The following is a 15,820-nucleotide window of genomic DNA, read 5'->3' on the forward strand; positions in this document are numbered from 1 at the left end:
TGGCTGGGGAGCGGCGGAGTACATAGAGCTCAGGGGCGTAGCTATGTGCCGGGACTGGGCGGGACGCCGCTCAGAGGCGGAGCTAGGTGCCGGGAGCGGGACGCTGCTCAGGGGCGGAGCATTGTGCCCGGGACGGGGCGGGAAAGCCGTTCAGGGGCGGGGCTAGGTGCCAGGGGCGAGGCGGGATGCCGCTCAGGGGGCGGAGCTAGATGTCGGGGGCGGAGCGGGACGCCACTCAGGGGCGGGTCTAGGTGCCGGGGGCGGGGCGGGACGCCACTCAAGGGCGGGGAGATGTGTCGGTGGCGAGGCGGGACGCCGCTCAGGGGCGGAGCCAGGTTCCGGGCGACAAGGCGGGACGCCGCTCAGGGGCGGGGCGATGTGCCGGGGCGGGGCGAGACGCGCGACGTGGCAGCCGCAGGGGCATGCGCGTCCGGTGGCCATCTTGGAGGCGGGGTCGTGCGGGGCGCTCCAACCTGCGTCTTGTCTTCTCTTCGGTGTTATTTACGCTCCTCCGCCCCGGCCTCCCGGTCTGCGACTTCTCAGCACTGCCACCCAGAGACTCTTGGGGATCCCTCCCCTCCCAGGTGAGCGTCAGCCTGGCAGCATCCCGTGCATGCGGGGCGGTGGGGAATCCGATGCGGGGAGCAGGCGTGCGCCGAGGGGCGCCCTCCGGGCCAGGTGGGCGGGCCGGCGCCTGGGGATGCGGGGCGCCTTTTCATGGTGCAGCGGCGGCGGCGGCGTGGGGGCCGGGCGTGGGTGTGGGCAGGGCCAGGTGAGGGTAGGTTTCTTGGGGGGAGTGCAGTGTGGTTGCCCGTTGGGGGTCAAGTCGAGGCCGTTCTCTCCACTCCGGAGATGGTGGCCGGCACCCCCACTGAGCGTCTGGCCCCACCTTCCAGCGAGAGGGCCCGAAGGGAGCCGGGCCGGCGCCTGCTGACCTTAGCCCAGCCCTGCCCGACCTGGAGACGTGGCAGAGCCTGGGGAGGCCGCTCCAGCCTTGCAGACGCCTGGGCCAGGGAGGGCAGTGAAGAGCAGAGCAGCCCCCCAGCTCGGAGGCGCCTTTTCCCGTACCCGCTGTCCACTCCTGGGCCCTTTACCCAAATGCACAGGAGAGCCCATATCCTCCGTGGCAGAATTTAGATCCCTGAGAGCATTTTTGTCATCCGAAGTAGTTATTTTAAGAGACTTACTAGCATGGCCCTTAGCAGTGCAGTCCCTCGCCAGCGTTTAATTTAACTCTTTATTTTCTTCAGTGACGTTTGAGGAAGTTTATTTGGGGACCAGAGCTGCAAATTCAGAGGAAAATTAAAGATCCTTCCCCCATCTCTGCACTCTCTGACAGGTTCATTGCAGGACACAAGTCTTCCAGTAGGGCATCAGCAGTAACAGTTGCTTTTTAATGCTTTGACTTTGATCAGTTTCCTCTTTTCGTTTCTTGTATCCTTGTAAGTAGTGCGCTTTTTAACAGAAAATGCAAGGCAGAAACAAAGTGGAGGAGGAGGGCCTGGCCAGGCTGGGGGACTTAGTTATCAAGCCATTTTCATCGTTTTTTACTTAATGTGACACGTGGATAATGCTTTTTATGCTGCAGTTTGAGCACGGAAACTTTCACAGGACTCTTTCCACTTCACTGCCTTTCGATCCCAGTAGCTTTTCAGTGGTAGGTCACAGTGTTTTTGCATGTAAATTTTACCCAGTACAGTTTGGCTCAGGTGTCTGCCATTCCACATCAGCCATCCATGGATGGAAATGATGGTACTTCTGTTGACTGTGGCAGAGAGTAAGTGTCCCCAATCTGAGAAGGTAATTTGCGGCAGAAAATATGGATACTCTGTGGAATTACCATAGAACTAAGAGTTACTGACATTCAGAGCTTTTTGCCCCTAGAAAAATTCACACACACACACACACACACACACACACACACACACACCTTGTAATGGTGGACTTCTTGTATATCAGGACTTTGTTTATTATAATAATTTTAAATTTTTATTGAGGGAGTGTTTATGAGTGTAAATGTTTGTATATTTTCAGGGTACCACACCCATCACCAGAATACCAATATCCTTCCACATTGGAACTTTCAGTCCATTCCTCATACCCATCCCCATTCCCCTGATAACCTCATTTCTGTGGTTATAGTCAAAGGCAGTGTTCTACCTTTATACACCTGTACACCTATACTTTCCTGTACACATTCCACAGACCTGCAGTTATGTTCAAGATGGTAGACCATGATTTCAGCCTTTCTGTACCTGCAGAACAGCACTGTTCACTGGGCCAGTGGTTGAAAACCACTGCTCTAAAGTTAGTTTCTTCAGATCTCTTTTCTTCTCTTGCATTATTTCTGATGAGTGAGATCATTTTGTATTTGTCTTTCTCCTTCTGACTTGTTTTGCTTAGCCTTCTCCCCAGTTCATCTGTTGAAGCAGAGAACAAGATTCCATTTCTCTAATAGATGATTAGGATGCCATTGTGTGTGTGTGTGTGTGTGTGTGTGTGTGAGAAACAACTTTATCCACTCATCTGTTGTTGGGGCCCTTGGGCTGTCTGCAAATCTTGTCTCTTTATGTAGAGCTGCCATGGACGTAGTTGCGCATTTATCTTTTCAAATTGTTGTTTCTGTGTTCTTTGGATAAATATATAGGTGTGGGATTGCTGGATTATATGTGTTTTAATTTTATATTTTTGGAGAACTCTATACCATTTTCAACAGAGACTGAACCAGTGTACATTTCCACCAACAGTAAATGAGAGTTCCTTTTTCTCCACACCCCTGCCAAGGGTTGCCTTAATTTAATATGAAACTAACAATAGGTTTGTGTGAGAAAATTAATCCTGAAATCCCAGAAACATGTCGTGTGCCACTTTGTTCTGGTCAGTTAATTACCATGTTTTGGTTTCGTAAAGATGTGTACGCTTTGGTAATAATACATGTTGGCTTTATTTCTGTACTGGGGTCCCAGGCCTCTGAGGGGGCTGCATACAGAAGAATGGAGGCAATCCTGTACACTGTGGAGTCAGGAATACTGCGTGATCCCAACTCACCATTCACAGCCCTTTTTTCTTCCATTATTTCCTAAACAATTCAGTGTAGGTTTACACATTTAAACTGTTTTAAGCACTTTAATAATCTATAGATTTTTATACAGAAGCATGTGCATAGTGGTAAATATGCAAATATGTCATTTTCTATAAGGCATTTAATATCTATGCATTTTGATATCCCTGGCCAGCCCTTGGAACCAGTATGCCTGGAAGCTGAGGAACAACTGTTTGTCATTAAACTATTCTCAGATAGTCAAAATGTTATTAAAGGGTGAAAGAAATGGACTGATTGTGTTTTGGGGGTCTGTTCATTGTACACGTTCGTTTGCCCATGTATTAGTTAGGGATCAGGATTTTTTTTGTTTTGGGACCACACCTGGTGATGCTCAGGGCTTGCTTCTAGCTCAAGGGTCACTCCCGGCAGGCATGGTGGTCTGTATGGTGTGGCTGGAGATTGAACCCCTTGTGGCCTCATGTAAGGCAAGAGCCTAACCTGCTGCCCTGGCCCAGGTCTGAATTATCTTTAATCTCATTTCCTTTTTCCATTGAAAGGATTTGGTAGCATCTGTGGTTGGAAGATAAAGACCCTTAGAAAAACAAGGCAATGAAAAAAAGTGGTAACTTCAGTGATAAAATTCCTCAGAAGGCATTTTCTCTCCAGGTCACAGCCTTTGGAGTTTGGAGTGTGGGAATCAGATGAAAGACCTTTGCCCCTTTGGTTCACTTTCTCAACTCAGTGCCATAGATCCTCTCTTTGCATTCATAGACAAGCCTTTAGAAAGTGTCAGTATGTGCCTCACCTTTCCTTCTAGTTTGATTCAGTCTGGCATCTGTCCTTACTGCTGCTGTGGAAACACTCTCCCTTATTCATCTCAACTTTGGTCGTTCATTTGTTATTTTGTTGTTGTTGTAATTTTTTTTTAATTGAGTCACAGTGAGATACATAGTTACAAAGCCCGTTCATGGTTAGGTTTCAGTCATACAATGTTCAAACACCCATTTCTCCAGCATTGTTCATTTCCCACCACCAATGACCCCAGTTTCCCTCTGGCCATGCCACCCCACCCCCATGGGCAGCCTGCCTGTATGGCCGGTTGTCTGTCTGTCTGTCTGTCTGTCTCTCTCTCCTTTCCCCCTCCACCACCCCCATCTCCTTATCTCTCCTTCTTTCTCCCTCTCCCTTTCTCTCCCTACCTCTCTATTTCTCTCTTTCCCCTCCACCCCTTTGACCATTATGGTTTGCAGTACAAATACTGAGAGGTGACCATGTTTGTTCTTTACCTACTTTCAGCAAGTAGTTCTTATCCAGAGTGATTGTTTTTAACTATCATTGCCATAGCAATGGCATTCTCTGTCCCAACTGCCTTCTCCCTCTGCACCTGAGACAGACTTCCCAACATTTTTTTATACCTTTCCTCAATGGTTAATGCTTCTATTCTAAGTACCCTCTAGCCCACTCTGCATATTGTAGTAAAAGGAATCCTTCAGAACACAAATATGAATTGTCATAGGATAGAATCAACCTCTTTCAACAGGTATAATGATAAATGAAGCTTCATAGAACTGCAGAGATGAGGATCAGTTGCCTAGATTTTAGCCTGATTAGGTACTGTTGATAGATAATATGCTTATGAAAAGCTGCTTTAAGACATTCATGAACTCACTTTTGTTTCTCTAAATCTAAATTTTTTAAAAGTATTATAGGGACCAGAGAGATAATACAACCAGTAAGTCATTTGTGTTGAACTCAGTAGACCTGGGTTTGATTCCCCTGCACCCTGTATTATCCCTCAACTCCGCCAGGAGTGATCCTTTGGAACAGAACCAGGAGTAAGCCCTGAGCACATCTGGTGGGTCTCAAAAACTAAAAGAAAAACAAATTATCCCTTGAAAATCTCATATAATTTTGCTCTTTAAAACTTGGTTTCAAATTGTTTTTAACAGTAACCTGTAAGATTTTAAAATTTGTTTTGTTTTGGGGCCATAGCTGGTGTTGCTCAAGACCTACTCCTGGCTCTTCATTCAGAGATTATTCCTTTTGGCCCAGGGGACCATATGGGGTGCTGTGAATAGAACCCAGATCAACTGCAAGCAAGGCAGGTTTGAGCCTTACCGTTTGCACCATCTTTCTGGCCCTCAGACTTGCCTGATTTTGAAAGACTCAGTGCATGCAGACTCAGACTCTGGCCTCTATCCAGCCTTCATTCTCTTCATCTTCTTTTATACCTTGCCACTGGGATTTTTTTTTTTTATGTAGACTACTGCTATTTATTCAGCCACTGATTAGCTGACTGAATTGTGCATGAACTCCACCTTTTTTTTTTCCATTTTTTATAATTTTATTTATTGAATCACTGTGAGAGCAGTTACAAAGCTTTTGGGTCTAAGTCTCGGTCATACAATGAAACACCCGTACCTTCATCAGTGCCCATTCTCCACTCCCAACAACCCCAGTATACCCCCATCCCACATCCTCCCCCTACCTGTGGGGCAGATGATTTCCACATTACTCTCTCTCTACTTTGATCACATTCAATATTTTGACACCAGACCGACCATTATTATTTTGGGATTTTACCCCAACACTCAGATCTGCTGAAAAGGCAACAGTAGACAATTTGTTTTCCATTGCTGGTTATGAATAATATATGATGTTGCGTGGCTGCAGTAGTGGTCGCGCAATTTTGAAATTATGAAATTTTAGCACTTAAATCTGGAGGAGTTTCTGCCAAAACCTGCTCGGTTCCGAGATTTGCTCCTGAGTCTCTGGGATCATGGCCATTAAACAGCTTGATCAGGAGCCAGAAAGGCCATTCGTGGGTGATGACTTGGTGTCTCGTTGGGGTGGGGAGGACAGGACCGGTTCCACCCCCATTCCTTGAGGCCCAACAAGTTTCATCACTGCGGGCCCAGGCCTGACTGTCCAATGGCCTTTGGAGGATGATGGCCACCGAGCCGCCAAGGGGTACCAGGTGGAGTGACAACACCCTTTCCCCCCTGGAGTGGCCCGGCAACAGTAACCTACTGTGGGATCCTGACACATTTCTGCCAAAAGACTCTGGGTTCTGAGATTTGTTTCTGAGTCTCTGGGATCATGGCCGTTAAGCAGCTTGATCAGGAGCCAGAGAGACTGTTTGTGGGCGATGACTTGGGGTCTCATTGGGGTGGGGAGGACAGGACCGGCTCCACCCCCATCCCGTGAGGCCCTGCGTGTCTCATCACTGCGGGCCCAAACCTGACTGTCCAGTGGCCTCTGGAGGATGGCGGCCACCGGGCTGCCAGGGGGAATAGGCCAAGGCACGAAACCTATTCCCACCTGGGTTGGCCCAGCACTGGTAACCTACTGCAGGGACCAGACGCATTTCTGCCCAAAGCCGCTGGGTTTCGAGATTTGCTTCTGAGTCTCTGGGGCATGACCATTAAGCAGTTCAATCAAGAACCAGAGAGGCCTTGCCTCCAATTATATAGCTGAGTCGGAGGTGGTTTGTGGGTGTGTTTCCTACATACCTAAGTTTTAGCCGTTTACTTTCTTGGTAAACTTTGCCCCAAGTTTTTGGGGCCTGGCCAAAGGCACAGCAGCAATTTTGGGGTATCTGGAAGTCTGAAGGAGCCATCAGCACTCGCCTCGCAGGTACAGATTGACCTGCTGGTGGCACCATACCCCCAACATGGATTTTCTTAAATGCATTTTTGTTTCCTCCATCTCCGAAAACCATACACTTACTTTTTCTGGAATCTGATTTTTATCTCCTTTCCCTCACCAAAATCAGTTTTTCAGCTTATCTTTTCTTGAACTTCTTGCCAGAAATAATCTTTTACCCCGAGAGCCCATAGATCTAGGTGCAGTTCCATATACGTTGCTTTATTCATATTTTGTTTGTAAGTTGCGTGCTTGTTTTTACTATTTATAGGCACCTGGACTGTGCTCTTCAGGTGGTTCATCTTTGCTGGATAGTTTTTAAGTAAGTGAAAATATTAAAATAGATTTGCAAGATTAGAAGTTTTGATTATATAATTGATGGGCTTGAACATTTGTGATTTTTTGTTGTTGTTGTTATTGTTTCTTAGAAGAAATTTTCCTCTACCTCATTGTCTGACAGCACCTGTTGGGGGCCTTGCTCTGTACTGATGTTTTCACTCTGCTTCACTTGCTAGACCAGAGGTAGACTCTTTAGCCATTATAAGATGTGTTTTAAGATGAAAATATAAAAACTGGAAATTGTGAACAAAATTCTTTTTTATAAAACTGGAAATTAATTAAAAAATTACCTGTTTTTAGAATAATGTGCATGAGAACCCACTATTAATAGTAGTGTAAATCACAGAATTTGAATACTTTTTTTTTATTTACAAAAGTCCTGGGAATTTAAAAATTAATTTTTTAAAAACTTTAACCGGAGGAGTCTGGAGGCAGAATAGCATCCTCTAGGTCTCTAGGTGTGACTCTGGGGATTCCTGGACCTCTTGCACAATGCTGAGGGATTCCCCACCTCCACCAAAGGAGAACTTGGACTGGAAAGGTCCACATTCACTGCTTTATGGGTAAGGACTTTGTTTCAAAATGCTTTCAGTAATTTATTTTACATGTACCTATGACTAATGTAGATAGAAAGTTTAACATGCATTCGTGTGGCAGAAATTAGTAATTTATAATTTGAAATACATTGGGTGGTTAATTACATAGTTAACATAAAATTAACAGTTTCAAGGTATGGGTATGAAAGTATCCTATTATTGCATGTTAAACAGTAAAACAAGACTCAGAAATTTTGATAGATGCTTCACCTGAAAATAATTGTCATTATAAAAAATAAAGAAGAACATCTGTCTCTCAATGGCCACTCTTTTACTGTCTATACGAGCTTTCAAAGTATCATGGCTTCACTGCATATGTAGCGATGTCTGTATTTCTCCCGTGCCACAGAGTTGAACAATGATGGAAGAAAGCGGGATAGAGACGACGCCCCCTGGTACTCCACCACTCCACCCTGCAGGAGCCGCCACCACCACTCTGTCTTCATCCCCAGCTCCTCTTGGTACGTGCAGTTTCTAGTGTGTTGTCTGAAGTGAGGATGGTGAAGGTACAGTCACCTTTTCTTGGGAGTTAATTTTTTTAAATGAGTGAATGGAGACTTCTCTGATCTTTCAGATGAGGGGACAGACTCATTTAAGCCCAATGACAGGCAAATGTGCTCTGCTTTAGGTAAACAGTTTTTTGTATTGCCTACTAATCATCTTTTGGGGTGCTCCTGGTTCTGCACTCAGGAATCACTCCTGGTGGGGGTCTGGGGACCTTTATGGAATGTCAGAGATTGAACCTGGGTTGGCCGTTTGCACGGCAAGTGCCCTACTACTGTGCTGTCCGTCCCGCCCACGAGTCATCTTTCTTAAGACAGAAATACCCGTAAAGGTGTTGTCTAAAGGTATTTGATTTAGAGGCAGTTCACTTCTGACTTCAAAGTTTGTTTTCAGTAGGGTCGGTCCTTATGCTCCAGTCAGCAGGAATGGAAGTGGCTCCACTTTATGAAAAATGCATCACAATGGATGAAAATACAAAGATCTGTTTAAAAGCTGTGCCATAATTTAGCTGCTCCCTCTCCCCCAGGAGTTTATTGTCCTTTGTATTTATCATATTTGAAATTACACTTTCAAAAGTAGCTCTTGGAATTGACATCTTAAATTGTAAGCTTCTGTAAGAAGGAAATCATGAGATAATTTGAGAACTATTTCCAATTTTGTTTTGTTTTTTTTCTCCCTAGCTACAACCAGTTCATTTTCTTCTCCAAGTGCATCGTCCATGCAGTCTTTGTCTCCACACGCGTTCTCCACTCCACATCAGGCCCTTCCTCCCGCAGGGCCTGCCCCCCCACTGCCTTTTGTGCCTGCTTCCCCGGTTCCCTCTGGCCCGCCTCTCACTCCTTCTGTGTCACTTCCTGCTGCTCTCCCAGCTCCTGCCTCTGCTGCTGTCAGTACTCCTTCTGCACCCCAGTTCCCCCCGCCCACATCTGCCCCCAGCACTCTTTTATCCGCTCCCCCATCGGGGCCTCCAACATCAGGATTTTCTGTTGGTTCAACTTACGACATAACAAGGGGACACGCAGGAAGAGCTCCCCAGACACCCCTGATGCCATCGTTTTCCGCCCCTCCAGTCACAGGTAATTCTCTCTCATAAACAGCCATAGCTGATGTCTTTATTTCAGTGGCTTTTCTTTTGATGTGATGACATGCCATACAGTTCACCCTTCAATACTAGTTGCTGTATTTACAGAGTTGTGTTAGCATCACCTCAGTCAATTGTAGAAACCTACAGTCATACCTGAAGAAGAAAATCCATGTCCATATTGCCTACTTCCTCCCTGCCCTCACATCCCTAAGCCCGTGGACCTGTGTTCTTTCTCTTAGGAATTTGCCGGTTCTCTTTGTATAATAGGTGATCTTTTGTGACTGGCTGATTTCACTCACCGTGTTCTAAAGTTCACATCCATGTTGTAACTTAATATTTCATCCTGTTTTGTGTATGATAAATACACTGTATTATATGAGTGACCATATCTTATTTATTCATTTTATCAGTTAATAGACTTTTAGCTTGTCTCACATTTTCACTATGGTAAATGTGATTTTTAGGAGCATGGTATTCAAGGTTTGTTTGATCTTTTTTTTTTTCCCTCTTGGGTATATGCACAGAATTGCTAAAGTTTGACAAACTTCTGGACTTTTCTAAAGCAGCTACATTTTTTTTTGTTTTGTTTTTTTAAGGAGGGGGACTGGTGTTTGTGTGTGTGCGAGGTGGGGGCGTTGCTGGGGAGATCCTCAAATAATGCTGAGCCTTTCCAGGAAGTGCCCTGCCTGGTGGTGCCAGGTCTGACAGGTGCACCAGCCTGGTGAGGCGGTGCTACTAGGTGCCACCAGGGCTACCCTCAGCTGTGCGGGGCTCCAACTCTGGGCCTTACACATGTAAGGCCAGGTGCTCCAGTCGCAGTGACACCATTTTGTCTCAGCAGCAACAGTAACTGTGGGTCCACTACCTGCATTGTAACTCATTTGGTTTCCAGAGTTTGGTAACCTCGTGTTTTTGTCATTTAAATGACTAAAATTAAGCTCATGTAACTGCACCTGATTTTTATATATTGTAAACCTGAACATATGATAAGTGTCTACAGTGTCAGAACTCTTAAGACCTTTTTTGCCTTTTAACATTAGGGTTATTTGGAGAGTTTTAAAAAAAGTTTTATTAAAAATGATCGGAACTCATCAAGAGGCCTAGGGGATGTGGCTCAGCAGTAGAGCCTCTCTCTGTGTATGTAAGGCCTTGGGCTTGGACCCCTGGTGCTGAGAGAGTGAAGCGAAGGTGTGGAATCAGCAGCAAGTGATGTAGGCAGAAGGAGCATCAAAGCAGCATTGAAAATCGGCTTATGTGGACCATAAGTGGGACTGGGTCTTTTATTTTTATTCTTTTCCTATGTCAGTCATCTGACTTCCCTAAATATTTGTTGGAAACCATTCAGGTTTGGTAAATACAAAAAAATTTTGCTCACTATAAAAAAATGTGTCATTTCTCACCTACTTCTCTTTTGAGGAAAAGGAGTAATACTTATTTCCCACTTTGCTTATGAGTCTTTACAAATGATTTTTTTTTCTTTTTGCACAGTACAATTCTCATGACTATGTGAGATTTGAGTTGAAAATAGAGTATGTGTAGACAGGGAGATGGTTCACAGGGCAGGAACAAAGCTTTCTAATCAGAGCCCCAATTTGAATCTCTGGCGCTACGTAATGCTTCCAAGCATCACTGGGTATGCTACCCTACCAAAAAAAGCTGGGTATGTAGAGTATGTACACTCTTCGTTACATACTTTTTACACATGAGCTTATGTAATCATATCAGTTATTTTTGCACTTTCAAGTTATTAAAGCACTTTAAAACTATAGCTATCCATGTGTAAGTGATACATAAGGTAAACATAAAATACATTTTGGTGGGGAATCTCTCCAGAGGTGTCAGGAAGCCAGGGGCCCGTCCTGGCAGTTTTTTACCAATCATTTTGTGATGAATGCAAAGGTCCAAGAATGCAGACTGCCAGGGATAACTAGGGCCACCCCGGTAGTGCTCCAGGACTGTACCTCCCCATGCTCATGGGACCATGTGGTGCTCAAATTGAATCAGGCCACATGCAGTACATGTGTCTGTGTCCCAGTGCTACCTCTTGGGCCCCTGAAATTTTAATGTCTCTTTATAAAGATACAGGTTAGTTTTTGAATTCACTCAACCTGGAAGCCACATCACATCCATGTGTCTTTTTATTGGAAATAGTTTATAAAATAGTTCCTGTACATTAAAACATTTTGCCTTTCACTAGGTGTTTTGCCAACTCCCATTACTCAGCAAGCCAGTTTGACGTCTCTGGCCCAGGGAGCTGGCGCTCCATCAGCCATCACTTTTCCAGAGGAGCAGGAAGATCCAAGGATTATTCACGTGCAGGATGAAGCATCTGCGGGTGGAATTTGGGGGTTTATTAAGGTAAGAGGGCTTTCCTTTTACATATACTGTAATACTGTATATACTGTCTCTATTATGTATACATAATATATCTGTATTTACATAAAAAGTGTTTCCATTGTGAAAGTAATAGATGCACATTAGAATTGGAGAAATGGGATCAAACAATGAAAATTCTTATAACTAGTCTTCGATACTCTGAATCTATGTGCACATCTCTGTAGATGCACTTTAATATTAAGGTCATATTGGCAGAGTGATGTGTGCACATTGTTTTTTGTCTTTACCTTTCATATATTTGGGATGTATTTCCAACCATAAAACCATTTTTTTTGTTTAGAAAATATTTGTTTTGTTTTTACTTTGGGGACCTCACCTGGGTCTGCCTGGGCATCACTCCTGGTGGTGCTTGGGTGTCCATATGAGTGCCAGGAATGAGCCCGGGTAAACTGTTTGCAAGGTGAGCACCTTAATTCCTGCACTATTTCTCCGACCCTAGAAATTATTATTTATGACTGCTTTGTTTTTCAGCCTTTACCCGCCTGTCAGTTGGCACTTGCCCTGTACACAGATTCACAGCTTGGCAGTTACCCGTAGGCGATAGGTCAGTGGTCCAGTGGACCAGTCGCACTCCAGAACTGTGCCATGATGATGCTGCATTTGACTAAATGTGCTTGGGCATTTTCTGAATTGAATTCTTATCTGTGAATGTATGATCACTCTTTGGGGGGAGGAAGATGCTCAGGGCACTGTGCAGTGCCAGGGACTGAGCCTGGAGCTCCCACATTCAGAGCATGCACTCCAGCCCCTAGCCACCTCCCCAACCTCTTCAGAATCACTCTCAACATGCAATGTAGAGAGTGTATAAAACTTCCTGAGATGCAACTGCTCTCTGTGAAGGTCAGTTACACTGTCATCCCACTTCTATCATCGTAGCACTGATTACTTTAAACATAGTCTAAAAAAATAAATACCTTCCCTTTCTCTAATATTGGATTTGATCAGTTTTTCATGTTGCGTTTTACCATTTGTATTAGTTCTCTATTTTTCTGCCCAGTTTTAAATTGAGACAGTTTTCTCTCCGTGAGATTGTAAGAATTCTTACCATAGAAGATTTTTTACACTTAACATTTAAATTTTATTATGCTTTTCTGACACTGCAGCTTATAATTTTCAGAAGTCATTTCTATCAGTCTTTTTTTCCCTTTTCAATTTTTGTATGGTAAAAAGTACTTTTATCAATCTACCAACCACAATCTCTGATGAATTTTTTGTTCTTGTTAATTCTCTTTAGGTTTCTTATTTAGAAAAAAGTTTAATTTACTATAAGCTGATACTTCATTAGAAGGCAGATGCTAGACTTAACTTTCTTTCAGCCAGAGAATCCATTGTTCTAGCATCATGCCACATGTTGCTAAGTCATGTGTTGTCATTTTTCTGGGCTCTGTGCAGTGTGTCACAGCTCTCCCTGCTCCTGCAGTAGCATTCCACTCTTGGAGCACTTTTGTTCCTGACATGATGCTAGAATTCGTGGAAAGATTACTCTGCCATGCTGGGGACAGAAAGGCCACTTCTAGATCTCATACTTGTAAGGATATGTCAGCATTCAGTTGTATAAGTTGGCTGTTTTCTCTTTCTTACCATTTTCTTTACTGAGTCTTTCCGTGTAGTTTTCTCAGTGAAGTTTGGCGTGACTTTGTCAGGTTTTCCTGCTGAGGATTGGCTACAGTTCTGTATTAAGCTAAGCCTACTTCTAAGTTGGTAGGTGACTGATTCTCAGTATTTGAGTTTTATGTTTCAGCAAGACGGCATTTTCCTAGGGTTGCTTTCGTGGATCCCTATATACTTGTTTTTAAGGGCTTTCATTATATAGGGAACGCTTTCTGCGTTTCATTGTTAAGAGCACATGTAAATTAGCCATTGTGATACCCAGTCCAGCTCTGAGGTCTCACAGATCATTTGGCATAGGGCCTCCTACCTGGCATGAGGTGGCTGCGCCTACTAAACACTAGTGTTACAGACCCATCTTTTCCTGAGTCACCTCACTTAATGAGAGGATGGAAGAGGGGAAATCATGGCCTGTTGGCAGATGCCACTGCAGGTGGCACTGCTTCCTGTATTGGAAGGCTGCAGGTAGGCTCTGGGAATACATAGCCCTGGCTCCTTCTGAGAGTGGGTTTAAGGATCCAGATAAATAGATCTGTTTTGAACAGAAAAAAAAAAATAGAGATAGACCAAACAATAAGCAGGAAGTAAGGAAAGGAACTTTAGGGACACTCAGAGTATTACATACTAAGATAATGATAACTTCTGGGGAATGATGAGAAATACTTTTACTCTGTTCATTTTTTTTTTAGGTTTGGAAAAGTTGGGGTCTCTGAAAACATCCTACTAGTCTTTATTGAGTACACTCAATTTGATGCACCAGTTTTATATAGTCTCGTATTGAAATCAATCACAAATCAATCACAAATCATCTTGTTATTCGTCGATTGCCTCGAGCAGGCCCCAGTAACGTCTCCTTCATCCTAGCCCTAAAATTATATTCAAGGCTCTTTAGGAGAATGAGACCCATCATTGTTACTGGTATTTGGCATATTTGGTATACCACGGGGAGTTTGCCAGACTCAGTCGTGTGGGCAGGCTACATTCGGTAGCCTGCCAGTTTGTCCAAAGTAGGAATGAGATATATCATTCCTGTATCGAAATAAGTTGAAATAAAATTTATCCACATAGAACATAGATGTACAGACATACTTCCAAGACCTGTTCTTCTCAAAAGTGTGGTCTGTGAGTGCTAAGGGTTTGTGATAAGGGAAACTGAGCACATACTTTGAAATATAACAATCTGACGTTGCCACAACCCCACAACCCTTTTGTAAGTCCTTATATTACACATACTTTATTGTCTTGAATGTGTTGGGAAATTAAAATCATTTTTCCTTCACAATCAGGTAATCATGGTGTTATTTGCTTAAAGTGGGTATTAATATAGCAATTTATCTTTTTACAGGGTGTAGCTGGGAATCCTATGGTAAAATCTGTACTTGATAAAACAAAACACTCAGTAGAAACCATGATTACAACGTTGGACCCTGGCATGGCTCCATATATCAGTATGTATTTAAGACTGACCAGCATCTCTGTGTGTGTGTGTGTGTGTTTGTGCGCCAGTTTTAGCCACTAATTGTAATTGCACAGGTGTATAAACCATGGAACCTATTTATTTGTATGTTAAGTTGACTGTGCAGGTTTACTATTAATCTTTTTCTTATTCCCCACTAAATACATTTTGAAAACACAGAATGAACTTTGACATAAGCTAATATGAATTATTAGCAGGTGGTTAGTGTTGCTTTATATGAATTTTGGTTATTTACTATTGACATTTGAAGTGACACTGTTCATACTTAGTTTTGACATTTCTTCCGTTATTTTGGTAAAAAGTATTTATGCTTAACTCCGGATGATTTTTGAGGGACTTATTCCTTTTATTAATATATGATTACTAGATTTGAGAGAGCTATTTTTTAACAGTTTTTAACCCTTCAGTACAAAGACTCCTCCTGTTGGCAAAGACTTGTGCTGTCTGCCACTTAATTTTAATGTGCACACTAAGTATGTGATAAAATATAATTTAGCAGGATTAGTGATAGAATTATTAATAGTTCGTTTGAAGATAATGACATACAAGCCAAAACTATGTGCTAAGTACTGAAACAGAACTTTTCGGTGGCAATTAAAAGTCATTTTTCTTGAGTCTTGATCTGTGTTGGTAGTTTACTATTTAGTAAAGTCAAAATACAAAACCTAACTATGGTAATTATTGTTTCTTAAATGCTTGCTCTGCCAGACCCTAATTCTCATTAGTGCTCCACGCGTGGGTTTTAGATTTGGAAACTAAGTTCAGGGAGAGCTCAGAGGTCTCACAGATTGGGGAATCTAGATTAAACACATGCTCACTGTTTTTCACAATTTGCCTCTTGAAAGTAGTAAGTTGAATGAGGAATTAAGTCATCTTAATTGTTCTTTGTGTTTGTAACAGCCAGAGGATTCAGAAATTTGACTCAGTATTTAATTTTCACATATTCACAATAATTTTGACATAATCCCTGCCCCATACATACATGTTCTTCACAAACTCTTCATTTTGAAGAAATTGTTACTATTCCCATGGGTCCTGCACAGTGACTTAATCCTTAGAGTAATCCTGTGAGGAGGCAAGTATTTCTTTCTCAGGAAATAAGTTAAGTGATTCCTCCAGAAAATGAT

General features: G+C 43.3%; 1 protein-coding gene across 1 annotated transcript in view; it reads left to right on the forward strand.

Moving 5' to 3' along the window:
• Nucleotides 1–514: 514 nt before the first annotated feature.
• PRRC1 (proline rich coiled-coil 1) overlaps nucleotides 515–15,820 on the forward strand; it is a 232,218-nt gene continuing 216,912 nt past the window's right edge. Inside the window, exons 1-6 of the mRNA XM_056124601.1 lie at nucleotides 515–584; nucleotides 6,960–7,010; nucleotides 7,973–8,084; nucleotides 8,808–9,203; nucleotides 11,409–11,569; nucleotides 14,562–14,664. Of these exons, the coding sequence (XP_055980576.1) occupies nucleotides 7,982–8,084; nucleotides 8,808–9,203; nucleotides 11,409–11,569; nucleotides 14,562–14,664 (763 nt within the window). The 5' untranslated portion in view covers nucleotides 515–584; nucleotides 6,960–7,010; nucleotides 7,973–7,981. The remainder of the gene's footprint in view (nucleotides 585–6,959; nucleotides 7,011–7,972; nucleotides 8,085–8,807; nucleotides 9,204–11,408; nucleotides 11,570–14,561; nucleotides 14,665–15,820) is intronic.

This window comes from Sorex fumeus, unplaced genomic scaffold (genome assembly GCF_029834395.1).
Source record: "Sorex fumeus unplaced genomic scaffold, SorFum_2.1 ptg000051l, whole genome shotgun sequence".
In the NCBI taxonomy this organism is placed as follows: domain Eukaryota; kingdom Metazoa; phylum Chordata; class Mammalia; order Eulipotyphla; family Soricidae; genus Sorex; species Sorex fumeus.